Source organism: Prionailurus bengalensis, chromosome D1 (genome assembly GCF_016509475.1).
Source record: "Prionailurus bengalensis isolate Pbe53 chromosome D1, Fcat_Pben_1.1_paternal_pri, whole genome shotgun sequence".
Classification (NCBI taxonomy): Eukaryota; Metazoa; Chordata; class Mammalia; order Carnivora; family Felidae; genus Prionailurus; species Prionailurus bengalensis.
This window is the reverse complement of record NC_057346.1, coordinates 66,127,788-66,155,428: the sequence shown is the minus strand read 5'-3', so window position 1 is coordinate 66,155,428 and position 27,641 is coordinate 66,127,788. Positions and strand designations below refer to the sequence as shown.

The window sequence follows — 27,641 nt, the reverse complement described above, 5'->3', positions numbered from 1 at the left end:
ATGTGGAAGACACACTCTTACAAGACTAAAGCTGTATCTTTGTAATCACAAGGATCAAAAGAGCTGGAAGAGAATAACTTTCTTACAAAGTGAGTCAGTGTTATTTAATGCTGTTCCCCTGTACCACCAAAAATTCCTCTCTTCCTACCCACAGAGTATTATAGCCCAATATCGTTTTCAGAATGAGCTCAGGAACTATGCATCAAAGCAGAGAAGTCTTTAAACTATTGATCTCTGAGAAAATCAATGAGACCTGCTCTCTTTTGATCTGGCCAAATTAATAAACTTGGTTATGTTTCCAGGCTAAAGAGGAAATGATGGACAATCGAAGCTACTCCAATCTGCCAGAAAAACTGCCTGTTTTCTCTGATTCTGTCCACTTGCCACTGACCAGGTCCTTCTATCTGGACCCCATGGTCACTTTCCACCTGTACCCTGATGCCCCAGTACCATCCCCTTTCTCTGAAGACCTGCCATTGCTGCCTTTTCCCAATGATTCCCTGATCATGGAAAATTATGGTGAACCCTGCTCCTTCTCCTTCCCCATGCCTTATGCAAATTACAGAAGGTGTGAATATGCCTATGGGCCAGCCTTCATCCGGAAAAGGAATGAACGGGAAAGGCAGCGGGTAAAGTGTGTCAATGAAGGCTATGCCCAGCTCCGACATCATCTGCCAGAAGAGTACTTGGAGAAACGACTCAGCAAAGTGGAAACCCTCAGAGCTGCTATCAAGTACATTAATTACCTGCAGTCTCTTCTGTACCCTGATAAGACTGAAACCAAGAATAACCCTGAGAAAGTTTCCTCCATAATGGCAACCACCAGCCGCCACAGTGACCCCATTTTTAGAATCATTTGATCCTAAGCAGAAACAAATAATTTCACAAAATGGAGTCTTTTACAGCATCATTCGATAGTTTTTCCTAAATGTAATTTCTGAATAGGCAAATAACAGCTCAAATGTTAGCCTATGCTGGCTATTTCTTACGGGGGTTTCAGACATATGACAATTACCTTATGTGGATTGAGAAGATGCATCTTAAGCTTTGGTGATTTCTTTCAAGAACTTTAGAGGAGCAGAAGTCCCCAGGATTCTCTGTAAATCTCCCCTAGCCCTTCTCACACACTTGGCCAGAGTCTCAGCCATGAGACACTCTCACAAAAGTATTGTAAAGTATGACTAATGACTGCTCAATGCTTGTAATGCGTTTTGCAGACACTTCACGCGAAATGACCACAATGAACCTCTCTTGATTTGTCAAAGTGTGGTGGTTTTTATTGCTAGCATTTGGGGTTGACAGAAAATCTACACATCTCTATCTTACTCATGTCCTGATGGGAGAACGTCCCAGGGCTGAAGCAAAGGTAGTTAACAAAGTCTTGTTGTCATGTGAAATTATTTTGGAGTCATCTTTTTCCCGCATGCAGAATACTTCCTCAGGCAGCCTAGTGTAGGGGTTAAGGAGGCAGTCTCTGGAATCAAACTGCCTCAGTTTAAACTAGGACTCTTGCTACCTTTTCTCCATGTCTCATTTCTTCATCCACAGAGTGAGAATAATAATAACAGGAACTGTCCCCCATGTTTATGAGGAGAATTAACAGTGCCTGACACAGAAGTATTCATAACCACTATTATGATTGTTACTATTATTTTTAAAAAACTTTTAAAGTTTATTTATTTTGAGAGAGAGAGAGAGAGAAACAGAGGCAGAAGGAGGGAGGGGCAGCGAGAGAGAGGGAGAATCTCAAACAGGCTTGGTGCTGTCAGACAGAGCCTGATGCGGGGCTTGAACTCATAAACTGTGAGATCATGACTGAGCCAAAATCAAGAGTCGGATACTTAACATACTGAGCCACCCAGGCGCCCCATTATTATTACTATTATTAACCTTGTTTTGTCCATAGCATCACCATTCTCCCGGTTCTCCTGGCCAGAAAACGTGCATGTGCCTCGCCTTTCCTTCACCCCTGGGAAGGACTGTCACTGCCCCATATCTTGGAGTCTGCCTTCAAAATGTCTCTATTTCCATTCCCATGACCAGTGTCAGCTCTTCCTTCTCCCTTAACTCCCAGGTTCCATCTGTCACCAAGCCCAGTCAGGACTTTCCATAAACTGGCACACTCATCTCTACTGTCATCTGTGTAAAGTCTTCCCACTCCAGCCATTACTCGTTGCTTTATTTTGTACACATATCTCCTTGAATTTCCTATCCTACTATCTTTACACTCTGTATTACACACCTATCTCTTCAGTAGACCAGTCTTATTCCTTCTAAATTGTTAGCACCCAACAAAGAGCCTCAAATCAGGCAGGTGTTGTGGGTAAAATATTTGGTGTTACTATTTTCCTATTCCACTCCTGTCATATCATATCTGGTCACTGTTAACAGTCTCCTCCCTGGCCTCCTGGGCTCTATTCTTAACTGGTTACATTCTCACTCTGATGTTTTTTCTTAAAGCATTTCCTGTCACTTCATTGTGTGAAGATGTCAAGACCCTATGACATATCCCCTTTGACTACCATTTTGTTTACATGTATCTTCTTGGTTTTCAAAGCTCCCACCGATCTGGCACTTTCCCAAATAGTCACATCCTGATTTTCTCATGACACCCCATTTCCTCCAGAAGAGAAAAGCAGTCTTGCAAAGGCTTCCTTCTCTCTTAGCTCTTGACTCCTAAACTGGAATATTCTCCTTTTTCCCTCCATCATTGAAATCCTACCTGTCTTATTCTCTCACTGCCAGAGACTCCATTGGCCTTTCCTGGACTCTAATTTTGTGCACCTAAGAACTCTGCCTTTAGCAACAGTCAGTCAAATCTGTATAGCAATAGGGCTGCCTTCAATCAGGGCTCAACAATGTCACCAAGAACCTGTTTTGTTTAGGTCTATTCTCCCTTTCTCTGGGAATAGCTTCAGTATCCCACGAAGGCAGCCAGAAGCCCCTAGAACAATGTACTTTCTTATTTATGCATAGAAAGAGAGGAAAGAGAAAGTCTATAATCCAGAATTCCCAACAAAAGTCTTGAGATTTATTCTGATTGGAGAGGCTAGGAACATGCCCATACTTAACCAAACCCCAGGAGCAACCCCAGGGGAATGGAATGTGCTGATTGACACTCATTATACCTGTGGAGCTGGGGGTGTGGTCAGCCTCTCCTAATCACACGGGTCTGCAAATGGAAATGGGAACTGTTGGAAGAGGGGAATGGATGTGGGGAGAAACACTTGCAAATGTCCCAGTATACTTTTTTGGTATTCTCCCCTGAACACAGTGCCAGGCACATGATCGGTGCACAATGGCCGTCACATGCCTCAAACACCAGCCTGTTCCATGGACATTCAAATAAGTGCGGAGTCCAGACTTCTGTTCCCTTGGTCGCTGGTGTCCACTCCCATCACCCCCAAGTGGTAACCACAACTCTGCTCTTCAGCAGGGTCCTGTCTGTTACAGAAAAGATGTACCCACATGTTTAGTTATTTTGCTTTAAACTACAGATACATTCTATCTTAGAGTCCTTTGGCCAGTCAGGGGCTCACCCGACCTGGTCTCCTGCCTGCACAGGGTGGAGACAGATCAGTAGCCCCTAGTCTCTGTAGGGACAGTTCCCTCCCTCACAGGACTCCCCTGGGTCATGAGGGCTTCCCACCATGACTGCCTCTTCCAGCAGTGGGAAAGTCTGAACTTTGGGGAAATGAGGCTGCAATGGGCTTTCTCTCTAATGCCCTTTCTCCCCCTCTTCCAAGAGAAACCCTCTCCTCTCTCCCCTGCCATGTCTCCCAAGGCCCCCTGCCACTCCTGTGCACGTGCTCAGTACACTCAGTCCACAGTGTTCCTGCTGTCTTGGATCCATGGCAACCTGCTTGGCAACCAGGAGTCAGTTGGGCTGAGGCTCTGAGCTCCAACTGTCAGACGGGCTGAGGCTGAGGTGGAGGAGTTTGGGGCTGTGAGTAAGTCCCCTTGGGGTCAGCCCCGTGGGCTTGGGCAGGGGCAGACCCTAACATAGCTCTGGTGGGCTGGGGCAATGGAGTGTGATGTTGGGAGCGGGGTGGCAGCTGTCACCTCTAAACAGGTCTGTGGAGGACACAACCCTGGGATCTCAGCTCTACCTGGGACTAGTGTTAGTCCTGTGGGCCACTAGGTTAGGAAGGGAGTCTGTGGCTTAGGTTAGGGGTCAGTTTGTCATGAGGGTTAGGCCAGTCATATTTGTATTGTTTTACCTCCGGGAGTCCCTACACCTGGGGAGAAGGAAAAAACTAGCACACATTGAGCTGCTTATACACCAGGTACATCTCATATATTCTCTCCTGTGCCATAGCTGAAGCACAGTGGTGGAGTGAGCACGCAGCCTGCAGGCTGTGAAGGATTTAAAGCTCGGTTTCTCTGAAGTCACAACTCTTGCCCTTTCAACCCCTCCTGTATCTTCTGAGCCAAGGTTCTCAAGGCAGGTGATTCAGAGAACAGTCTGTGGGAGCAGTTGGAGGCTGCTAATGGCAGAACTGAGCCCTGCTCCAGCCAGCAGCCCTCTGCTGCAACTCAGGTAATGGTGTGCTTGTTCTCAGGTGGTTTCCCTGAAGGCCATGGAATCCTCTGCGGGGCCCAGGATTCCTTTGCCCAAATACTGCAGTGTGGCCTCAACCCTGAAGTCCGCCTCCTGGGCTGGTGCTGCTCCCTGCTGGGACTTCTCCTTCACCTGCCCCTTTGCCATCCAGGCACCCTGGCTCAGCCGGCACATCCCCCTTACCAGGTACTAGTCTCTGCACCTCTGGCGGAAGTGACGTGCACCCCACCCCCTTTGTTCCCCTCTGGTGTTGGCTCTCGATGGCATATCACGAGGGAGACAATTTGCTTCCTGGGAAGGCTGAAAGGGTTTCTTCACTGTGTGGGCTAGGAGTTGCTTGGGGTATTATGTCACTCGTGTGTAAACTGTACTCTTTGTAGCACTTAGTAGAGGGTGGCAGGTGTCAAGGTTAGACGTGGGAGAGAAGGCAGTCAGGCATTCACCAGTTAAAGAGTTTCTAGCTCATTTTACCATTAACCAAGAGACTTGCCCCGGCACCGTGTGAGAAATTAGGGTTTCTGCAACCAACAGCTAAGGCGAGGTCTCCAGGCGCCTCCACAGTTCCCCTCAGTATCCCTCGGTTATCCTGGCCTTTCCTAATTTCCTCCGTGGGCTGTCTAAAGTGTGATTGCAGAAGAGGGAAAGAGAGCTCAGCCCTCAAGCACACACAAGTGGTGTCAGTTCCAGGGACTCACTTGTGTCCGTGACACTCAGTTCTGTTCTGCCCAGGTTAGGGACATGCCAGCTTGAACCCTTAATAGCCCGGCTTTCTGGATTCATCTATGCGAACCTTCTCATTCAAAGCCAGAGTTAAGCATCCCTGTATTCAGGCTTTCCCACAAAGTAACCGGCTGCTTCAGAAAACCCATGCCCTGACTCAACCATCCCACACCCCCACACCCCTGGTTTGGCCCTGTCCACAAAACTTTTCAGGAGTGGCTTCTCCTTTATTTCTGTCTCTCAGGCCCCTAGTCAGCTCCTCCGTGCTTCCCTTGCTCAAATACTTCCTCCTCCCTTCTGAGCCCACAAGCATCCTTCCAGTTTTACTCCTTTGGCACTAGCATTGAAACACGCATATGAATCCATCCCGGATTCCCACGCGCCACCTTAGGATTTACCTCCCCAGGGCCCTTTCCTGGTCTCCTGTTCAGTCTCAGAACCAGTGTTAATTCACTTGAATATATCAAGGCGAATCACATTTTGATAACCTTGAAGCAATTCTCAATCCCCAAACGATATTCCCTTTCACTGTCCTCTCCTTCTGCCCCTTCCAGCAGTGTATCGTAGCCTACTGGAAGCCACAGATTGCCAGCCACCTTTCACATGGATTTCTGTTCCATATAGCCTTACATGTCATACACATGCCACGGCGCTGCTCAGATCTGTGAAACGGGTTTCTCGATGTTTTCAGGGCTTGATCGTCTCCAGTCCCTAATTCCGTTTGTGTTTTTTTGCAGATATACATCTTACCACCCGTGTCTCCACATTGCTGACTCTGCATGGCAGGGGCCTGGCTGGTCGGGAAGAGTTGGAGATGCTGCTGACACATGGATCCTCGCAAGAAGGGTACCGGATGGCTTTTATTACTGGGCTCAGATAAAGGCTGCTCCAGAGGCAAGTTCCTCACACGTCCCAGCACCCTCCTCTGGGTGGCCCTGTCACACCTGCTATGCCTCAGCTGTGTGTGTCCAGCAGTTCAGTTTCTTGAATAAGCACATGTCTTTCGTGGCCAGGTTCCAGAAGGGAAATGTAATGTCAGTGAGTGTATCAGTCTTCCAGGGCTGTGTAACAGAGTAGCACAAACAGGGTGGCTTAAGTAATAGAAATGTATTATCTCTCCGTTCTGGAGAGTGAAACCCAGATGTTGGCAGAATTGGTTCTTCTGAAGGCTATGAGGGAGAATATGTTCCACATGCCTGTTCTGATTGACTTCTGGTGGCTTGCTGCCAATCTCTGCTGTTCCTTGGCTTGAAGAAGCGGCACCCCAATCTTTGCCCCACCTTCAATTGGTATCTTCCCTCTGTGCATGTCCGTGTTCACATTTCCCCTTTATAGAAGAGCATCAGTCATTGGGGGTCACCTGGTGGCTAATTTGGTTAAGTGTCTGACTCTTGATTTTGGCTCAGGTCATGATCTCACAGTTTGTGACTTGAAGCCTCCCCCGCCCCCGCCCCCAGCCCCGCATTGGGCTCTGTGCTGACAGTACGGAGCTTGCTTAGATTTCTCTCTCTGGCCCTCCCCTGCTTGTGCTTTCTCTCACAAATAAATAAATGAACTTAAAAAAAGAAGATCAGTCATTGGATTAGGCAGCCGCCCCCCTCAGCCTACCATGACCTTGTCTTCACTAATTATGATCCTATTCCCAAATAAAGTCATATTTGGAGGGGCTTGGACTCTAACAGATGAATTCGAGGAGGATACAATTGAACCTGTGACAGTGAAGAAAGTTTGCAATAAAAAGTGCTTTGTTCAGGAAAATTCAATGTGTTGAATTATGTGCACCAGCCTAAAGGAAAGAAGCAAACCCCTCTGCCCACACATGTGCCTCTGTACCTGTACACACGGAAGTGTGGTCCCCCACATGCTGGGAGTCAGGCCTACCCTGTACTTCAGTGGCTGTTTACTTCTTTGAGATTTTTTTCTCTTCTTTTCAACGTCAGACTTCGTGCATGTGGATTCATGGAGGGAAGACTAGTGTGAATTTCCGTTCAGAAGTCATTTTGTCATTTTTCCAGTAACTAAACGTGAATTTGAATGAAATATTAGCACAGTTTTGTTCAAGTAATAGGTTGTCTCATGATTAATTTTTTTGTGATTAATTTGTAACCAGAATTTATTTCTCTTTAAAATCATACCGAGTTCTCAAAACAGCGTGTGCTTTCAGTAGCTTAAGTACTTCCCTGCCCTCTCTTTTTTTTTTTTTAATAGACTATTTTTTATTTCTTTTTGTTTGTTTGTTTGTTTTTTTGTTGTTTTTTCTGACATTTATTGACAAATTGGTTTCCATACAACACCCAGTGCTCATCCCAAAAGGTGCCCTCCTCAATACCCATCACCCACCCTCTCCTCCCTCCCACCCCCCATCAACCCTCAGTTTGTTCTCAGTTTTTAAGTCTCTTATGCTTTGGCTCTCTCCCATTCTAACCTCTTTTTTTTTTTTTTCCTTCGCCTCCCCCATGGGTTCCTGTGAAGTTTCTCAGGATCCACATAGGAGTGAAACCATATGGTATCTGTCTTTCTCTGTATGGCTTATTTCACTTAGCATCACACTCTCCAGTTCCATCCACGTTGCTACAAAAGGCCATATTTCATTTTTTCTCATTGCCATGTAATATTCCATTGTGTATATAAACCACAATTTCTTTATCCATTCATCAGTTGATGGACATTTAGGCTCTTTCCATAATTTGGCTATTGTTGAGAGTGCTGCTATGAACATTGGGGTACAAGTGGCCCTATGCATCAGTGCTCCTGTATCCCTTGGATAAATTCCTAGCAGTGCTATTGCTGGGTCATAGGGTAGGTCTATTTTTAATTTTCTGAGGAACCTCCACACTGCTTTCCAGAGCGGCTGCACCAATTTGCATTCCCACCAACAGTGCAAGAGGGTTCCCGTTTCTCCACATCCTCTCCAGCATCTATAGTCTCCTGATTTGTTCATTTTGGCCACTCTGACTGGCGTGAGGTGATACCTGAGTGTGGTTTTGATTTGTATTTCCCTGATAAGGAGCGACGCTGAACATCTTTTCATGTGCCTGTTGGCCATCCGGATGTCTTCTTTAGAGAAGTGTCTATTCATGTTTTCTGCCCATTTCTTCACTGGGTTATTTGTTTTTCGGGTGTGGAGTTTGGTGAGCTCTTTATAGATTTTGGATACTAGCCCTTTGTCCGATATGTCATTTGCGAATATCTTTTCCCATTCCGTTGGTTGCCTTTTAGTTTTGTTGGTTGTTTCCTTTGCTGTGCAGAAGCTTTTTATCTTCATAAGGTCCCAGTAATTCACTTTTGCTTTTAATTCCCTTGCCTTTGGGGATGTGTCGAGTAAGAGATTGCTACGGCTGAGGTCAGAGAGGTCTTTTCCTGCTTTCTCCTCTAAGGTTTTGATGGTTTCCTGTCTCACATTTAGGTCCTTTATCCATTTTGAGTTTATTTTTGTGAATGGTGTGAGAAAGTGGTCTAGTTTCAACCTTCTGCATGTTGCTGTCCAGTTCTCCCAGCACCATTTGTTAAAGAGGCTGTCTTTTTTCCATTGGATGTTCTTTCCTGCTTTGTCAAAGATGAGTTGGCCATACGTTTGTGGGTCTAGTTCTGGGGTTTCTATTCTATTCCATTGGTCTATGTGTCTGTTTTGGTGCCAATACCATGCTGTCTTGATGATGACAGCTTTGTAGTAGAGGCTAAAGTCTGGGATTGTGATGCCTCCTGCTTTGGTCTTCTTCTTCAAAATTCCTTTGGCTATTCGGGGCCTTTTGTGGTTCCATATGAATTTTAGGATTGCTTGTTCTAGTTTCGAGAAGAATGCTGGTGCAATTTTGATTGGGATTGCATTGAATGTGTAGATAGCTTTGGGTAGTATTGACATTTTGACAATATTTATTTTTCCAATCCATGAGCAGGGAATGTCTTTCCATTTCTTTAAATCTTCTTCAATTTCCTTCAGAAGCTTTCTATAGTTTTCAGCATACAGATCCTTTACATCTTTGGTTAGATTTATTCCTAGGTATTTTATGCTTCTTGGTGCAATTGTGAATGGGATCAGTTTCTTTATTTGTCTTTCTGTTGCTTCATTGTTAGTGTATAAGAATGCAACTGATTTCTGTACATTGATTTTGTATCCTGCAACTTTGCTGAATTCCTGTATCAGTTCTAGCAGACTTTTGGTGGAGTCTATCGGATTTTCCATGTATAATATCATGTCATCTGCAAAAAGCGAAAGCTTGACTTCATCTTTGCCAATTTTGATGCCTTTGATTTCCTTTTGTTGTCTGATTGCTGATGCTAGAACTTCCAGCACTATGTTAAACAGCAGCGGTGAGAGTGGGCATCCTTGTCGTGTTCCTGATCTCAGGGAAAAAGCTTTCAGTTTTTCCCCGTTGAGGATGATGTTAGCTGTGGGCTTTTCATAAATGGCTTTTATGATCTTTAAGTATGTTCCTTCTATCCCGACTTTCTCAAGGGTTTTTATTAAGAAAGGGTGCTGGATTTTGTCAAAGGCCTTTTCTGCATCGATTGACAGGATCATATGGTTCTTCTCTCTTTTTTTGTTAATGTGATGTATCACGTTGATTGATTTGCGAATGTTGAACCAGCCCTGCATCCCAGGAATGAATCCCACTTGATCATGGTGAATAATTCTTTTTATATGCCGTTGAATTCGATTTGCTAGTATCTTATTGAGAATTTTTGCATCCATATTCATCAGGGATATTGGCCTGTAGTTCTCTTTTTTGACTGGGTCTCTGTCTGGTTTAGGAATCAAAGTAATACTGGCTTCATAGAATGAGTCTGGAAGTTTTCCTTCCCTTTCTATTTCTTGGAATAGCTTGAGAAGGATAGGTATTATCTCTGCTTTAAACGTCTGGTAGAACTCCCCTGGGAAGCCATCTGGTCCTGGACTCTTATTTGTTGGGAGATTTTTGATAACCGATTCAATTTCTTCGCTGGTTATGGGTCTGTTCAAGCTTTCTATTTCCTCCTGATTGAGTTTTGGAAGCGTGTGGGTGTTCAGGAATTTGTCCATTTCTTCCAGGTTGTCCAATTTGTTGGCATATAAGTTTTCATAGTATTCCCTGATAATTGTTTGTATCTCTGAGGGATTGGTTGTAATCATTCCATTTTCATTCATGATTTTATCTATTTGGGTCATCTCCCTTTTCTTTTTGAGAAGCCTGGCTAGAGGTTTGTCAATTTTGTTTATTTTTTCAAAAAACCAACTCTTGGTTTCGTTGATCTGCTCTACAGTTTTTTTAGTTTCTATATTGTTTATTTCTGCTCTGATCTTTATTATTTCTCTTCTTCTGCTGGGCTTAGGCTGCCTTTGCTGTTCTGCTTCTAGTTCCTTTAGGTGTGCTGTTAGATTTTGTATTTGGGATTTTTCTTGTTTCTTGAGATAGGCCTGGATTGCAATGTATTTTCCTCTCAGGACTGCCTTTGCTGCGTCCCAAAGCGTTTGGATTGTTGTATTTTCATTTTCGTTTGTTTCCATATATTTTTTAATTTCTTCTCTAATTGCCTGGTTGACCCATTCATTCTTTAGTAGGGTGTTCTTTAACCTCCATGCTTTTGGAGGTTTTCCAGACTTTTTTCTGTGGTTGATTTCAAGCTTCATGGCATTGTGGTCTGAAAGTAAGCATGGTATAATTTCAATTCTTGTAAACTTATGAAGGGCTGTTTTGTGACCCAGTATATGATCTATCTTGGAGAATGTTCCATGTGCACTCAAGAAGAAAGTATATTCTGTTGCTTTGGGATGCAGAGTTCTAAATATATCTGTCAAGTCCATCTGATCCAATGTCTCATTCAGGGCCCTTGTTTCTTTATTGACCGTGTGTCTAGATGATCTATCCATTTCTGTAAGTGGTGTATTAAAGTCCCCTGCAATTACCACATTCTTATCAATAAGGTTGCTTATGTTTATGAGTAATTGTTTTATATATTTGGGGGCTCCGGTATTCGGTGCATAGACATTTATAATTGTTAGCTCTTCCTGATGGATAGACCCTGTAACTATTATATAATGTCCTTCTTCATCTCTTGTTACAGCCTTTAATTTAAAGTCTAGTTTGTCTGATATAAGTATGGCTACTCCAGCTTTCTTTTGGCTTCCAGTCGCATGATAAATAGTTCTCCATCCCCTCACTCTCAATCTAAAGGTGTCCTCAGGTCTAAAATGAGTCTCTTGTAGACAGCAAATAGATGGGTCTTGTTTTTTTATCCATTCTGATACCCTATGTCTTTTGGTTGGCACATTTAATCCATTTACATTCAGTGTTATTATAGAAAGATACGGGTTTAGAGTCATTGTGATGTCTGTATGTTTTATGCTTATAGTGATGTCTCTGGGACTTTGTCTCACAGGGTCCCCCTTAGGATCTCTTGTAGGGCTGGTTTAGTGGTGACAAATTCCTTCAGTTTTTGTTTGTTTGGGAAGACCTTTATCTCTCCTTCTATTCTAAATGACAGACTTGCTGGATAAAGGATTCTCGGCTGCATATTTTTTCTGTCTAGCACCCTGAAAATCTCGTGCCAATTCTTTCTGGCCTGCCAAGTTTCAAAAGAGAGATCAGTCACGAGTCTTATAGGTCTCCCTTTATATGTGAGGGCACGTTTACCCCTTGCTGCTTTCAGAATTTTCTCTTTATCCTTGTATTTTGCCAGTTTCACTATGATATGTCGTGCAGAAGATCGATTCAAGTTACGTCTGAAGGGAGTTCTCTGTGCCTCTTGGATTTCAATGCCTTTTTCCTTCCCCAGTTCACGGAAGTTCTCAGCTATTATTTCTTCAAGTACCCCTTCAGCACCTTTCCCTCTCTCTTCCTCCTCTGGGATACCAATTATGCGTATATTATTTCTTTTTAGTGTATCACTTAATTCTCTAATTTTCCCCTCATACTCCTGGATTTTTTTATCTCTCTTTTTCTCAGCTTCCTCTTTTTCCATCACTTTATCTTCTAGTTCACCTATTCTCTCCTCTGCCTCTTCAAGCCGAGCTGTGGTGGTTTCCATTTTGTTATGCATTTCGTTTAAAGCGTTTTTCAGCTCCTCGTGACTGTTCCTTAGTCCCTTGATCTCTGTAGCAAGAGATTCTCTGCTGTCCTGTATACTGTTTTCAAGCCCAGCGATTAATTTTATGACTATTATTCTAAATTCACTTTCTGTTATATTATTTAAATCCTTTTTGATCAGCTCATTAGCTGTTGTTATTTCCTGGAGATTCTTCTGAGGGGAGTTCTTCCGCTTGGTCATTTTGGATAGTCCCTGGCGTGGTGAGGACCTGCAGGGCACTTCCCCTGTGCTGTGGTGTATACCTGGAGTTGGTGGGCGGGGCCGCAGTCAGACCTGATGTCTGCCCCCAGCCCACCGCTGGGGCCACAGTCAGACTGGTGTGTGCCTTCTCTTCCCCTCTCCTAGGGGCGGGATTCACTGTGGGGTGGTGTGGCTCGTCTGGGCTACTTGCACCCTGCCAGGCTTGTGATGCTGGGGATCTGGCGTATTAGCTGGGGTGGGTAGGCAAGGTGCTCGGGGGCAGGAGGGGCAGGCTTAGATCGCTTCTCCTTAGGTGATCCACTTCAGGAGGGGCCCTGTGGCAGCGGGAGGGAGTCAGATCCGCTGCCGGAGGTTTGGCTCCACCGAAGCGCAGAGTTGGGTGTTTGCGCGGAGCGAGCAAGTTCCGTGGCAGGAACCGGTTCCCTTTGGGATTTCGGCTGGGGGATGGGCGGGGGAGATGGCGCTGGCGAGCGCCTTTGTTCCCCACCAAACTGAGCTCTGTTGTCAGGGGGCTCAGCAGCTCTCCCTCCCTTTGTCCTCCAGCCTTCCCGCTTTCCGAGCAGAGCTGTTAACTTATGACCTCCCAGACGCTAAGTCGCGCTTGCTGTCGGAACACAGTCCGCCGGGCCCCTCCGCTTTTGCAAGCCAGACTCGGGGGCTCTGCTTGGCCGGCGAGCCGCCCCTCCGCCCCGGCTCCCTCCCGCCAGTCCGTGGAGCACGCACCGCCTCGCCGCCCTTCCTACCCTCTTCCGTGGGCCTCTCGTCTGCGTTTGGCTCCGGCGACTCCGTTCTGCTAATCCTCTGGCGGTTTTCTGGGTTATTTAGGCAGGTGTAGATGGAATCTAAGTGATCAGCAGGACGTGCGGTGAGCCCAGCGTCCTCCTAAGCCGCCATCTTGCCGCAACTCCCCCTTGCCCTCTCTTTTATGATGTCCACTTGCTGACCCAAACCTATCCTCACTGATGTAATGGCAGTGCTGAGGGCTGCCCTCATGTTAGGCCACAGCTGCTCCTTGCTCATGTGGGTGTGGGCCTGTGGATGCATATGCGACCCCTGGTTGGTCTTGGATGCAGGGACAACATTTTTGGGGAATGCTAGGAGGAGGGGGAGTACACTGGGGAAAGATCCAGAGGATGCAGGTTATCCCTGGGAATTGCAGGCCAAATATATAGGGGAGCAAAGACAGACAGGAAAAGAGGAAGGGAAAGGAATGGCAGGAAGTGATAAACAAAAGTTGCCCATGGTGAAAAGAGGTCGAGGGAAGAACGTCCACACCACAGCCGGCCTGTCCCTGTCTCTGTCCCCTGGCCCTCACTGAGTAAGCCAGCCCCTGGGCCTGGTTCTGGGAACTGCAGTGCTTCCCTGTTCTACTTCCCAGTGCCACATCTTACGCTGAGTGTTTTCTTTTCCACAGTTGGAGAGACAGGGGGTCCTGCTTGTGGAATTTGAGGTTCCCACTGCCACAGACCCAAAGCTGCCAGCCCAGCGGCAGAGTGTGGTCTTAGAAGAAGATGTCATTCAGTTCTTGCCGTGCGTAGAACACTCACCACGGCCAGGGGACAAGGTGCTTGCAGCCTGGGATCCAGACCAGCAGCGGTATGGCCCTGGCACGGTTCTCTTGGGCTTGGAGGCGAGAGACCCCCTGAGAGGTAAGGGGAGCTGCTCTGACCTATCAGTCCCCGGGAGGGAGCCAGGCTGGTAGGAGAGAGCCAAAAGTGTCTTAGAGGGGAGTGTAGGGTCTTAGAGGTGTTAAAAAAAAAAAATCCTCACCCCCTCACTTGCAGCTTAATCGTGGATGTGGCAACAGATAAAAAAGATCATAACTTTTGGATTATAAAATGCTTTTCATCGGGGAAAAATAGCCTAAAACTATTATGTCTAAATAGGTTAGCTAACCTATGGTGCCATGGGGCCATACTCATGACGGGTCCCCCATCAAGTCATCAAGGGGACAGTCCCCTCTGCAGGGTGCACCAGCTAGCATCGTTGCAGTTTAGACAGTGAGAAGGGGAGGCCTCTCCTCTTTCCCCTCTGAGGATGCATTTTGACTTTGACCTGAAAACTGAGACAGGGAGGTGCCTGCAAGTGCAATGGGAAGTGGCAGTAGGTAGATAGGGGGTGGGTGAGGGAATGTTCCGGGGAAGGCTCTCCAGGGAGGGGAGGCCCGCAGAACAGAGGCTGCCCTGAGGTTTGCTTTGAGGCCATGACATAGAAGAGGTAACTGACAAAATGTTGCTCTGTTATGTAGCATCCAAAGGAGGAGGAATTACTGTTCACTTCTGGAATGGCAAGACAGCTACTGTGCCTCTGGGCCAGGTCAGGTGGGTGCCCCCAGCTGTGTGGAAGAAGGCTGTGGAGAGGCTGCACAAGCCTTTAACCAGGGAGCACCCCGGGCCCCTCCTCTGGGCCCCTTGCTGCTCTCCGCTGGGACCGGTAGCTGGATGTGTCATCAGCGGGCTTTCTCCAGGCGCTCTGTTCCTGTGCCCGCCCTGCCTCCCCCAGGCCTGCTGCCAGCTGCCGTACCAGATCTGCCTCTGCTACTGTCCCTGGGCAGGACCCACCTGGTGGCCTCTAGCCAGGACCTCAGGGGCCACAGCCACAGAACATCCAGAGGTGGAACTAAAGCCCACAGCACAACTTTTGCCTCTGGAGGGTCCTGCAAAAGAGGAAGCAGTAGCAGTGCAAGCTCCCATGGGTGTTTCTTCCTCTTCTTCCTCCTCTTCTTCTGAGGAAGAGGATTTGGAGAACGATCTGGAGATGTGCCTCCCGCAGAGGCTGGCGGTGGACAGCACAGTCAACACAGACCCTATTCTTCTTGAGAAGTCTCTGAGGAGGCAGGGTGCCCTCTGCCAGCCCGAGTGGAGGTATTGGAGGAGAAACGGGCCTGAGCCCTGTCCTGGGAAGCCAGGTACAACACCTCCTGAGATACCTGCTCCCTTCCCTCCCATGTATCTCTTAGGAATCTCATGCATGTGTCCACTGTACTGGGATTGGAAGTAACACTTAGGTGTGTGGCCATGTTGAAGGGGAAGCTGGGACAAGAGGGAAATAGTGGGTTTCCATCTGAACAATAAAACCCACTAAGAAAAGATGGGTTGATCTTTGTGTGAAGGTTTGCATCCCTATTTAACAACTGTATTTTCCTTCTTCACTTGTCTGTGCTGACAGGGCACTGCCATTGTCTGCTTTGGCCTGCCCCATACCCCTACTTTTTTTTCTTGGAGCCCTTGAGTTTTCTCTAGATGAAGAGTCAAAATGCCCCCAGGTGTCAATTAGTCTTCAGTGTCCCGAGAAGCACAGAAACTGGTCTTTAAACATTGGTCGTCAGGCCTTACTCCCCAGATGGTCCCCTTAGTAAATCAGAGTGGGGAGAAGCAGGGCCCTGCGTCATGCTGCTCACTCCTTAACAAGGGATTGTAATCCCAATGGCTTACAAAGGGATTGTTGTTGGCAATCCACAGCCATCCTCACCTTCACCTTGAGCTATGAAGTGTGAGACATGCTCCCCTCATAGGTTTAGAAGCAGTCTATTGCTGACATGCTTCTCCTCTGTCAAATTTAATTCCCAGTAAGCCCCAGCAAGAGCAGCAGCCTAAGTCAGCTGGCAGAGGTGGATGGGATGAGCCCAGCCCTAGACCAGATTCTTGGGGCTAACATCCAGTGAACTAAATGAACATTCAATCTGAGGCAGGAGGCTATGTGGTTAAAGAATACCACTCCTAAGGGCTTGAGGATCTTGAGGCACCACCCACATTGGGACCCACTGTGTGTCCCTGTTTAAGGCCACTGCCCTATTTCCAGGAGAGCTGAGGCTCAGCCAGAAGGACCTCTGAGCCCCTGAGGATTTCAATCTTGCCCCAGGGGTAAAAACTTTATTGGTCTTCAGTTCCAGAAAGTTAAATTATTTCTACACTGAGAAACTTTCTTGGTGACTCCTGGGCCCCTGGGCTTTGGGGTGGTTGGGAATGGACAGGGGTTGGCTGCTGTTGGACTTAAACTGAGGGCTCTAGACCTTCTTTGGTTTTCAAGATGGGGATCTTTCCCCCACCTCTGAGAGGGGGGTAACTGGAGAAACAAGAATCCAGCTGTGTGCAGCTGAGCTCCTCCTCCCCTGAGAGGAAACTCTGTATTGATAATATAAAGGCGGGGGGGCAGGTTCTTGGGCTCCTGTAAAATAGGTCCCTGATCTTACAGTGAGAGGCTGTGAGAGGTACTGGCAGAAGCTACTTGGAAACAACTGTTTCTACCAGATATACCCTCTCTACAAGTGATATTATAAAGAAAATGGTGCCCAAACCTAGAGTTTTCATGCTAAATTCTCTGTAGCTTCCACTGCCTCCTGCTTCAGCAGACTGGAGAGAGAAAAGCTGTACCTATCCGACAGAGAGGAGTCTGTAGGGAGCAACTGAGCAGCACGGGGTTCAGTTTCAGGGAGGAACGCCAGAGGGGTAACCAGAGGGGACATGGAGGTCAGACATGCCCCAGGCACCAGTCTGCCTTCCCACTGCTGTAGCTCTGCTCAGCACAACATTCCACCTAGACTGGTTCCAGACCTGGCTAAGTACAAACTTCCCCTAAAGCTCTTCTCTCCCTCCAGTGCCCAGCCACCCACATTCAGTCTCTCTGCCCCTCACCACATTTAAACAGCTCCACTCTGAAGTGTTTTGTTCCCTCCCAAAGCAATTTCTAATTGCCTATAAAGAAGATAAATATGGTACCTGCAGGTACTCAGCCTGGTTTGCCCTTAGGTATTAGATCACTTGTTACGCTCCAGGCAAAGGTTAATTCTTAGAGCTCAAACATGAGGATCACAGGACCTGCCCTCTCCCAGCTCACAACCCTGTGCCCAAAGCTATGGGGAATATACTCGAGTTGGGGTGTGGAGAAAGGGGCCATCCCTGACCCTTCACAGGTGGGGCATTGTGTGCCATAACTAACTAGTGAAAAAGAGGTGCAAAAAACCATGTGTGCACCAGGGTTGGGAACAATGGCAAATGCCAGAACTTTCCTTTTCTCCCCTACATATTTTGTATGTTTTTAAGGAAATCTGTTACTTTGCTTCTCCTAATTGTGCTTGATGGCACCAATCAACTACCGATGTTTGACAGTCAGTCTTAGGCTCTGCCTTGTAAGAATCCCCTCGTGTGGGTCCCTCTGCCCTCCACACTTGGTTATTTTTGAGTTACCGTTTGATCCTCACATAACAATTCTGGAGAGGTCAGGTTGCTGGCTGCCCAGTTAGGTTGCTCTTCTCCCATGCTTACAACCTAAACAGGATTCAGTCTGTGGTTTTCAAAGCCAGGACAGGGATGGATTCCTGTACAGCATTCCTTCCTTTTTAGATTACTGTCCTATTCCCCTTGGAGTCACATCTCCCAATGTTTTGTTGTGCCTTGTTCGACCTTTCAAAACTTGTTTTCCCAGCAGCTTGCCACCTTTTCTTTGTGATCAGTGTGATTTACAAGCTCCTTTGACAGGTGGCAGTTGGCTACCTTTGCTTCCCCTACTGGCTGGCTTGAAAATCATGACTAATACCTTCTCCACCCAGTTCCAAATGTGGCTATCAGATATAACCTATCCAAAAAGCATAATGGCCAGAAATAACTACAGGCTTTATTTCTCTTTACAAACAGCAGTGCCAGACACTTACAGATAGTTCCGAGATTCTGGGATCCGTGATGTGGTTCTATTTCAGTCATCAAGACTCATCCCATGGTGGCACACACAACATAAGTAATTAAATTTGGGGTTTAGGAACAAGACGTGGCATCATCTGGAAAGAGAGGGGCGGCAAACAACAGAGGGTACGAACTGTAGTGGTGGGGAGAACCAAGGAGCTGGTTCTGGAAGCAAGCGGCATGAAGCGGCCACAGAGCAGAGGAAGCTGAACACAGAAAATGGAGCCAGGGTACAGTGACACACGGGAGGGAAAGGAATGGCCCTCAGAACGAATGCCCTGAGGAGCCAGGTAAAGCAGGATGGTCGGGAAGGGGCTTCTCAAGGACTCCTTGCGTGGTTCTTCATGCTCCTTTTGAGAACGAAAAATCCCATGCTCTCTTCCCAGGAAAACGCACAGACCCACGATTTTGCATTCAGTTTCAGAAGGCTTACAGAACCCACAAGGCTGATCACAGTCTCTTTGGGGAGGCTAGGATCCCACTGAAATGACACTTTACCCTAGGGTGATGGGCATGGGTCTGCTTTATCAGGCCTCTGTCCATGGGAGTCTGTTCCTCCCTAGGAATGCTAATATAGCTCTACGTAAAACTTTCATCATATAAAATATTGGCATTCATCCTGAGGAAAGACTTGTTACATTCAGAATGAGATGAATTACCAGGCAACCAAACAGACAGATGCAATACTGTTGACACGGTACCTTAAAGAAGTTTAGGGCACATCAAGGACTTTTGAAAACCAGTGACCTTTGGGGCACCTGGGTGGCTCAGTCAGTTAAGTGTCCAACTCCTGACTTCAGCTCAGATCATGATCTCACGGTTTGTGGGATTGAGCCTTAGGTCGGGCCCTGTGTCAGGCTCTGTGCTGATAGCATGGAGCCTGCTTGGGATTCTCTCTCTCCCTCTCTGCCCCTCCCCAGTGCACATAAATAAATAAAATCTGTGACTTTTGAGCCTTATAATTATAGTCAGCATAAGACTCTCAGGATTTTTTTTTTAATAGGAAGCTAAAAGAGTAGTGGTGGTAAATACTTGAGGAGGCATTACAAAGTGGTTAAGTCCTTCTTCAATGGACGGAGGCAGAGTGCAGGCCTCAGGTGACAGTCGAATAAGCAGCAGCATCTTCACTCGTTAAGACTTCCCGGCAGATGAGTGGCAGGAAGGCACCTGCCACAAGGGGCACAGGAGTCTGGTGGCCACGGCCAGGGCTCCCTGACGGGGGCCTGGGGAGATTGCTCGAGGATGCCTCCTCCACAGAAGCTGCAGGGGGTGATTGGCCTGCTTTGGGCAAATGTGTCCACAGCCTCTCTGCCATCGTTTCATAAGCCCCCAGCTGTGCGTGAGCGACACTGTTTCACCTCTTAATACCAATAAAAAGGAATTCTCTTCATTTCCAAATCATCTCCCTTTATTATAATTAGCCTTTACCTGGAAAGTAAGCAGTTAAAAACCATTCAGATAGAATCATTACATTATTATTTTCAGCCAAGGGAGGGGGGGGAGGGGGCGGGCACTTCCAGAATTTTAAGTTAAAATAGGCACTGAAAGAGACAAACTCCAGTTCCCAGGAAGACTGACCCTCTACAGTCAGCAGTAAAAGCAGGAGTAATGTGTAAATATTAAGAGAATCATATGGTGACTTTATTCTTCTTGCTACTTAAGAAAAGGTGATGCGATGGCCGTGATGGTCAACATCATACGGCGAAGACCAAGTCCACACTTTGTCCTGAGTCCACTGCTACCACGTGAGTCTTGGTTAAATCATTTGCACCCACAGTGACGGAATAGGTCCCTGGATATACTTCTATGTAGAGGTCCTTAGAGATGTTTTCAGCCTGCAAGAAAAAGCATGTATTAGCAGTTTAGAGATTTTCTATCACAGTGCCATCAGGGCACCTCCAGCAAGGTGACCCCTGTGTGCCAGAAGTACAGTGGAACAAAGCACTGATGTGGGACATGGAGGTCCTGCTTTCAAGTCAGCCTGGGAAGACAACAGGAATGTCATTTAGGTAAGTCTGTGCCTTGTGCCTGTTCCCTTATTTCTAAAACTGTGATACCTACCTCACAGCATGTATGTGAAAACACTTTGTAAGCGCTAGAATGTTACAAGAACATGAAGGGTCATAAATGGGACACTCCAATCATCGTGTTGGGGATCAAAAACAGACAGTGGCACCTGTTAGCACAGATTAGCAGTAATGACAAGGCACCATGGAAAAATGAGACCCTTTTTAACTGTGCTTTGCTAACTCAGGAGGAAGATGAACTATTCTCTTCTCTGAAAGTGGAGCACACTAGAGTAGGTCCCATTCCGTCATGCAGCAAGGCAGCTGGCTGGCCAAAGCCTCCCCCGGAGGATTGGTTGTCCCATAGTACAAAGCACGGGAAACTGGAGTCAACGGAAAGAGTTGTGTTTAGAGCTGTGCCGAACACAGACCATCTTTCAAGGACAGATTCAACACATGGCTGGGAAGTGGGTAGATGTGCGGCCAGAGGAGGGGTCTCAGTTCTGATGGCAGATGGCAACACTGCACACAGGAGAAGAGAAGAGCCTGTAGTAAAGAGCCAAAGCTCACATCCTACAGCTGGGACGTCCTGCATGCTTCCTCAGTGCTGGGCGGGGCGGGGCGGGGCGGGGGGGGGGGTGCTGGTAGCCACAGGGAGCAGCTGCCCTTTCTACCACCATACCCGCGGCCCAAACCAAACCACCGGCCACCAAATTCCACAAGGAGGAATAAATGGTAATATTTATACTTTTATGAAACTGCCTCCCCGCCCTCTACTTTGCAGAGATTTAAAGTGAACTTTTCCTCGGACGCCTGGGTGGTTCATTCGGTTGAACTTCCTACTCCCAGTTTCGGCTCAGGTCATGATCTCACAGTTGTGTGGGTTTGAACCTCGCATCGGGCTCTGCACTGACAGTGAGGAGTCTGCTTGGGATTCTTTCTCTCACCCTCCCCTGCCCCTCCCTTGCTCATGCTGTCTCTGTCTCTCTCCAAATAAATAAAAGTTAAAAAAAATTAAAAATAAAGTGAACTTTTTCCAAAGCTGCTTTAACCTCTGTTCTTTCATGCTCAGTTACTGCAAAATTGGCCTTATTATCATTTAAGTGACACGAATGCATAGGACTCTACCACAACTACGCATTGGTCATCAACTAAGTACACAAAAGTCGGTTTCAGAAAATTCGGCTATATTGGAATCAGAGAAAGCCAAGGATACTTCATTTGTCTGCATAAAAGGAAACACAGGGGTAAGACTGCCATCTGTGATTTCAACACCATGAATATCGGGCAGATTAGCATTACCAAAATTCAGCAAGCATGGGAAGCATCTAAACCTTACAACTTATCTGCGCTAGAAGCAGAATATTGTTCATTGCCACTAACTCTAGCATATTCTGAATCCTGGCTAGTAGCACACTGCAGACAAATAAAGATTAAGCAAACTATTCCAGCAACATGCTGGAGTTCCTTTTCTCAGAATTCCAGCCCTTCCAACTTCCAGAAAATTCCCTGGGTTCATGAACTAATGAGTACTTTATTCTAAAAACGAAAAACTCATCACTGCGTTTTTACAGGGAAACATTTGTGGAAAATGAGAACAAATCCCTTCAAATGTTTTGGAACTCGATCTAACCAAATTTATATGTTTCAGAATTTCAGCAATGGTTTTCACTTTGTAAGCAGGAGGGTCAGCACCCCCCTGCTGCTTGAACAGATGGTGGGATTCCAGCAGGACCCAGTGCCAGCCCAGCTGGGCCGTAGGAATGGAGATGTGAATACTTCACATTCTTTCCAACCGCAAGTATGAGCCCAAGCACAAAGAGTATCCCTTAAGCTTCAAGTGAAGGAAGGATACCAAGAAAACATAATTTTACATGGAATCAAAATGCTGTATTCTCTCTTTCCTCAAGGGTGAAACCTCCCAACTTCAAATACTATGGATCTGGTACAAAGAACACTCTAACCAGGTCAACTGGTTCATGGAATGCACTGGTGGTGAAGCCCAGAACACAGAAGATCTGTACTCACAGGCTGCTGAGAGGCCTCTAGAGCACACTCTGATGCGTGAGAGATGACTCCAAGACCAAGAGAGGTGTCTTGTCTCTGAAGAGATAAGTTGAAACACTGATTAGTGCCCAGACTTCTGGATTATAACAAGAAACTTTCTCTTACTTTATTAGGGTTTAATAATTGTTCTGTCAGTTTCTTCTAAGTTGTCACCTAAGTTATTAAGGCTTTTAGTGAACTCTGTGAGGTATTTGTAGTCAGATGTTTACCATGTTATTTAATTAATTTATTTATTTAAAACATTTATTTTAGTGACAGAGTGCGAACAGGTAAGGGGCGGAGAGACAGACATACAGAATCTGAAGCAGGCTCCAGACTCTAAGCACAGAGCCTGAAGTGAGGGTCAAACCCACGAACTGTGAAATCATGACCTGAGCCAAAGTTGCACGTTTACCTGACTGAGCCACCCAGGCACCCCTACCATGATTCTTTTTTATACTTATATGGGCTTTGGAGACAGACCTGAATTTGAATCCTATCTCCTGCTTTACAAAAAGGGGTGGATTAATTTCTCTAAGTCTGTTTCCTAGTCTACAACATGGGGATACTAGATTGGAGATTTTAAGTGCAAGAGTGACTGACACTTAGCAGGCTCTCAGAAAATAAAATTCTCTTCTATGCTTCTCCCAGGAGTGGGGGTACTAGAGGAGAAAGGCAGAACTGATAAAGTCGATCTCCCTTAGAAGCACTAACTTACATTTTATAGGAAGGGATGGGAGGGGCAGGACTGACCCTTGCTCACACGTAACCCCCTTAGGATCAGGCAAGAAAAGGGAACCCAGGATTTGGGCCGTGTTGGTGCTCCACACATGCCAGGGAAACGGGAGGGGCTTCCAGCGTGCATCCAGCCCTCACTCACATCCCTGTGGCCATTCTTCTGTCCTTTCCCTAAACCCACAGGCCAGAGAAGTCAGGAATCCAATCTGTGGATTAGACTCTGAACTTAAGTTTGCTGTCTTCAAGTACAACTAGGAGAGTTTAAAAAGAGCAAAACAAAACAAAACCCTACTCTCTTCAAAAACAACAATGGACTCCTATGGCATCAGTTCAACAAGTAGAGTCTTTGGCTTCCCCAGAACATGTGGTAAAAGACAGGTAAGACTGTAGTAAGAGGCCTATAATTGTTCCTAATACTAGTAGTTTATGTTCTAATATTTTAGGAAAAGAATTCTGTTACAAGAGACCCCCCCCTCCTTACACTTCCTTTTTTAAAATTACCAAAGACATGATAATTATCACTAACTTAGGGTGAAGTATGTGATTATTAAAAACCTCTTTCGTATCTGTAGATGTAGGTGAGGACATCTGAAGCTCTCCTCTTTAAGCCTGTCCAAGGATCCTGGGACTCAGGATTTCAGGCTCAAATGAAGATGCTGCAGTGGCATCAATCTTATCTTTTGGACAAAATCCTATTTCGTGTTCATTGCTGCGAGGTCTCCAAGGTTGGGGGTTGATACATTTCCATTGAACACTGTAATGCTGAGACACAAAGTAATCCCCCAAATACAAATCCAGCAGGAACTCCTAATTACAGGGTATCACTTCGGGGGTGGTGGTGGGTGTGTGGGTGTGTGTATGTGCGTACTAAGAGCATGGCACGGACAGCTGAGGATACATACCTGACCATTCCTCCTGTCACAGCACAAATGCAGTTCCGACTTCCTTCTGTGATAACGAGAGACATGGGCTGCCCCTCCATCCTCCAGTACAGATGAATAATATTTCTATAGAAGTGATGTGAAAGATATTGGGTAACCAAATAGTCTGATCAAATTAAAAAAAACAACAACAAAAAAACCCAAAAACCTCCCTGCTACTTGGGGAAAATGTGGTTAAGGAGGGAGGCATCAGAGCAAAGGTAAATCATCCAGTCTCTTGACAGGCCTCTGAAGTTAAGGAACAACTCTGAGCCCACGTAAAGTAGCTGCAGAGAAGGAAACTGCATTTGGCATCACTTTGCTGCCATCTGCTGTCTTTGTAGGGCAAGAATTCTGGCCACCTACAGTTGGGCAGGACGATGCTCTCTGCCAGGTTAAATAATTGTCACAACGTCTTTGCCCCAATGTCAAGTACATAGGCCCTTCCACCTCCTCTCATCACAAATTCTGATGAGCTGTTCCATTTTTATTGTCTAAGTCCCAGACAAGGACAAGGGAAGAGGGGTGCATCTCCTTGAGACTTAGAAATACAACAGGAAATGTAACAAAAACTCAACAGCTAGGCAATCGTTCTGTCCATGCGGGGGAGGGGGGGAAGAGGTCTGTAATTTAAGGACAATAATCCAAAGGATCAGAAAGCAGTTACATTTTTTCTTGTCTATTTCCTTCCTCCCCCTCGAAGTTAACCTTAAACTTGCCCTTGATTATGACTAATGATGAGGACATCACAAGCCTGCTTGTTTTGAACACAGTGTACAAAAAGTGTTTAAGGCATGAGACCGAAAGAATGAGAAGCTGGGGATAGCACTTCAGGACATAGGTCTAATGATGTATTTTAGGGGCTCCTTCAAAATTGTAAAGGCAAGCTCAGAACACGTCTTAATTCTATCTCGAGAAAGCCACGGGATTCTGAGACTCCATTCAGAGTGAAAATCTGAAGTATGGACTGAAAATCAAAATGAAGAACACCAATTTGCTAAACCTCAAACCAAAGATCAATGTTATTCCTTTTACTGAACCATGTACCAAAATGTTTAAGTTGATCACTTCACAGGAAAGCTGAAGTTATGGATTTTTCTAAAACTAACAGAATAACACAAAAATATTCTCTGGGCCATATCTCATTGATAGGAATCCTGTTCTTGGAGTCAGAGGGCTTTTACAAAAGATGTAGAGAGAGAAGAGATTTTTTTTTTTTTAATTTTTTTTTCAACGTTTATTTATTTTTTGGGACAGAGAGACAGAGCATGAACGGGGGAGGGGCAGAGAGAGAGGGAGACACAGAATCGGAAACAGGCTCCAGGCTCCGAGCTATCAGCCCAGAGCCTGACGCGGGGCTCGAACTCCCGGACCGCGAGATCGTGACCTGGCTGAAGTCGGACGCTTAACCGACTGCGCCACCCAGGCGCCCCGAGAAGAGATTTTTAAAAATCTTAATAGATGAAATTGAAACAAGGTATTCTCTTCCTTCTCCCTTGTAGACCAGCATCCTTATAACCACATTAAGAATCACATCATGTTAAGGCTGGAAGAGACCACAGAGTCTGCCATAACTTCTAGATAACAGAGTATCTTCCATGCAGGTAATTTCCTTGGATGCAGGATGGCCTGCCTTCACCATTCCTTCAAAGTACTTAAAGATGACTTAGTGTATGGTTTTGAGAAGAGAGTCTTTAAAACCTTTGTACACTCATTTCAGTGAATGGTACCAAAAATATCCCTCAAGTCCCTCATGCTGACAGTTCATGACAATTTTCTGGTGTTCATCTCTCAGTGGAAACCGAGGAAACAGACTCTAGAGGCTGGAAGGTACTTTAGAGATCTTCATTTTATGACAGGGAAGGTAGGCTGAGAGAGACTAGCAGGCCCAGGGCATCATAGCCAGAAAGTGGCAGAACATGGGTGTGATTCCTGGGAGGTTGCTCTGCTAGTAAGCCACACCACCTTTGATGAGGGCACTCATCAGGTTATGAGGGTTCCACATAACCATCTTTGTGGCCAACAAGTGATATGGATTCACAGGGACATACTTAAAAACAAATTACCGGGGACTTGAAACAGAGGTTAAATTCTAGTGTAGGGAATTTGTTTCTGTTTTTGTTTCAATACATTTCAAAAACCAGAAAGGCTCAGTTCCAGTTTAGAGTGACCTTACTGATGTTTTTTAACTTTAGTTCAGTTCAAAGTTAAAAAAAAATCCCTAATATCTGGACTTGATTGTTTTGGAAGTCAGCAAATAAGCTTCCCACCCCTCCTCCCCCAATAGTCTGTATCCTCAATAATACCTACAGAACTGGACACGCAATATTTGTTGAATAAATTCTAATTTGGATTTATCACCCGGTTTAAATCCCTGTTTACAACCTGCCCTTGAAGGCGGGGCAGGGCAAACAGGCAGTCTCCAGATTCTCCCTAAATTCTGCAAAGATCCACTTTGTGATCCATCTGCAGGTGGATCAAGGGCATGGCTTTGGCTTACACCAACTTACCCCACACTGACTTGAAGTATAGTCCATGAATTCTGCCATTGTTCTGAAGGAAGCACTGAGGGTTGGTTGTCTTTCTTCTCTCTATTTGAATAAATGGCAAATCACAGGTGAGATGTGGTATTCCCTACTGGAGAATGAAGTCATTTGGAGAATGGCGTCTTTTTTGCTTTTCAAAAGGCCTCTGCAAGTTTAAGTCAGTAAGAAGGACCTTACTGAGAAAGAATTCCAATCTAATGGGAATTTATCCAGGACAAGGAAAGGTTTGCTAGCTTTCCTGTAAAATCAGGTGGTAACATGTAAGATTTTTATATATATAAAAAAAAAAGTAACATACCAGGGCCGACCACTAGCGGTACCCTAAACTACCCAACAAGAATCTGTCAAATGTCAAGAGTTTTCAGGGGGCTTTCCGTTCATTGTCCCGTTACTTTACAGCTTCCGCCAAGGACAGGACCCCTCAGGTGCTTCTGCTGGGCGTGCCCAGGTTGCCAGCAGGCCAACAGGAGCGAATGAATGGGATGGTCCCCCAGCACAGGAGCCCTCACCTCTCCCGGGAGAAGGCGCTGGGGGTCGGCTGCTGGCCGTCTTTCTCTGTCAGGCTGTTCTCGGGAAGTGACCCCCACGCTGCTTTGGGGGAGCTCCCGCGAATGCCAGTCCACCGCCCTCCTCTTGGCCCGCTCCAGCACTTCTTGACCCAGCCTAGCCGTGCGCTGCAGGGCACGTCGGTCCACCCCGTTCAGCGCCGCGGCCGCCAAACAGTTCTCCATATCTCCCTGCGCGGGTACATACACACAAACACGGGCTGGTCAGCGGGCCGCCGCGACCCTACTCCCGCTGCGAGTGGGAGCCCAGCCTCGACCTCCCCGGCGACCACCGCCCCCAGTTCCGCCCCCAAAGCGCCCTCGGGCCGGTGCCCGTCCGGGGGCCAGCTGGTGCGAGCAGATTCCCTCCATTTCCGTCTCCCCCCCTCCCCTCGGTAGGGGGCCCTCACCCACTCTCCTTTCCAGGCGCATGCGCACAGCCCTGTGTTGGAGAGGAAAGGCTGGACCTGGAGAACCCGGAGTCGGCGCAGCAGGCCATTGGCGGGGGGCTGGGCCTGGGGCCTGCGCCAACCACGCCTTTTGCGTCCTGGCGGCGGCCCGGGAGCGCCGGTTGCCGGGCTAACTGCCGGGCGCAGGGGCGGGGCTTGGCGGCGT

The 27,641-nt window shown here is 46.6% G+C and overlaps 3 protein-coding genes across 13 annotated transcripts; 2 read left to right on the top strand and 1 right to left on the bottom strand.

The window, feature by feature from the left end:
• Window positions 1-948, top strand: ASCL3 (achaete-scute family bHLH transcription factor 3). The gene has a single exon (XM_043578989.1). It carries the CDS (start codon window positions 315-317, stop codon window positions 858-860), a length of 546 nt encoding a protein of 181 aa, XP_043434924.1. The 5' UTR covers window positions 1-314; the 3' UTR covers window positions 861-948.
• A 2,888-nt stretch (window positions 949-3,836) lies between these two features.
• Window positions 3,837-15,638, top strand: CD1H11orf16 (chromosome D1 C11orf16 homolog). 5 transcript variants are annotated; one of them, XM_043580588.1, is made up of 6 exons: window positions 3,837-3,950; window positions 4,563-4,747; window positions 6,019-6,175; window positions 13,962-14,196; window positions 14,796-15,558; window positions 15,590-15,638. In XM_043580588.1, the coding sequence occupies exons 2-5, from the start codon at window positions 4,581-4,583 to the stop codon at window positions 15,545-15,547; spliced, it is 1,311 nt and encodes a 436-aa protein (XP_043436523.1). In that variant the 5' UTR covers window positions 3,837-3,950; window positions 4,563-4,580; the 3' UTR covers window positions 15,548-15,558; window positions 15,590-15,638. The 5 variants fall into 5 exon arrangements, with proteins under 5 accessions (XP_043436523.1, XP_043436522.1, XP_043436524.1 ...); XM_043580587.1 differs by having other exon boundaries at window positions 3,837-3,946; window positions 14,796-15,638; XM_043580589.1 differs by having other exon boundaries at window positions 6,019-6,127; window positions 14,796-15,638.
• A 2,500-nt stretch (window positions 15,639-18,138) lies between these two features.
• AKIP1 (A-kinase interacting protein 1) lies at window positions 18,139-27,568 on the bottom strand. 7 transcript variants are annotated; one of them, XM_043580596.1, is made up of 7 exons: window positions 27,437-27,566; window positions 26,991-27,218; window positions 26,446-26,526; window positions 23,918-24,022; window positions 22,260-22,334; window positions 19,258-20,060; window positions 18,139-18,320 (listed from the first exon to the last, which is right to left on the bottom strand). In XM_043580596.1, the coding sequence occupies exons 2-6, from the start codon at window positions 27,210-27,212 to the stop codon at window positions 19,920-19,922; spliced, it is 624 nt and encodes a 207-aa protein (XP_043436531.1). In that variant the 5' UTR covers window positions 27,213-27,218; window positions 27,437-27,566; the 3' UTR covers window positions 18,139-18,320; window positions 19,258-19,919. The 7 variants fall into 7 exon arrangements, with proteins under 7 accessions (XP_043436531.1, XP_043436527.1, XP_043436530.1 ...); XM_043580592.1 differs by having other exon boundaries at window positions 27,445-27,566; XM_043580595.1 differs by having other exon boundaries at window positions 18,139-20,060; window positions 27,437-27,538.
• Window positions 27,569-27,641: the final 73 nt, after the last annotated feature.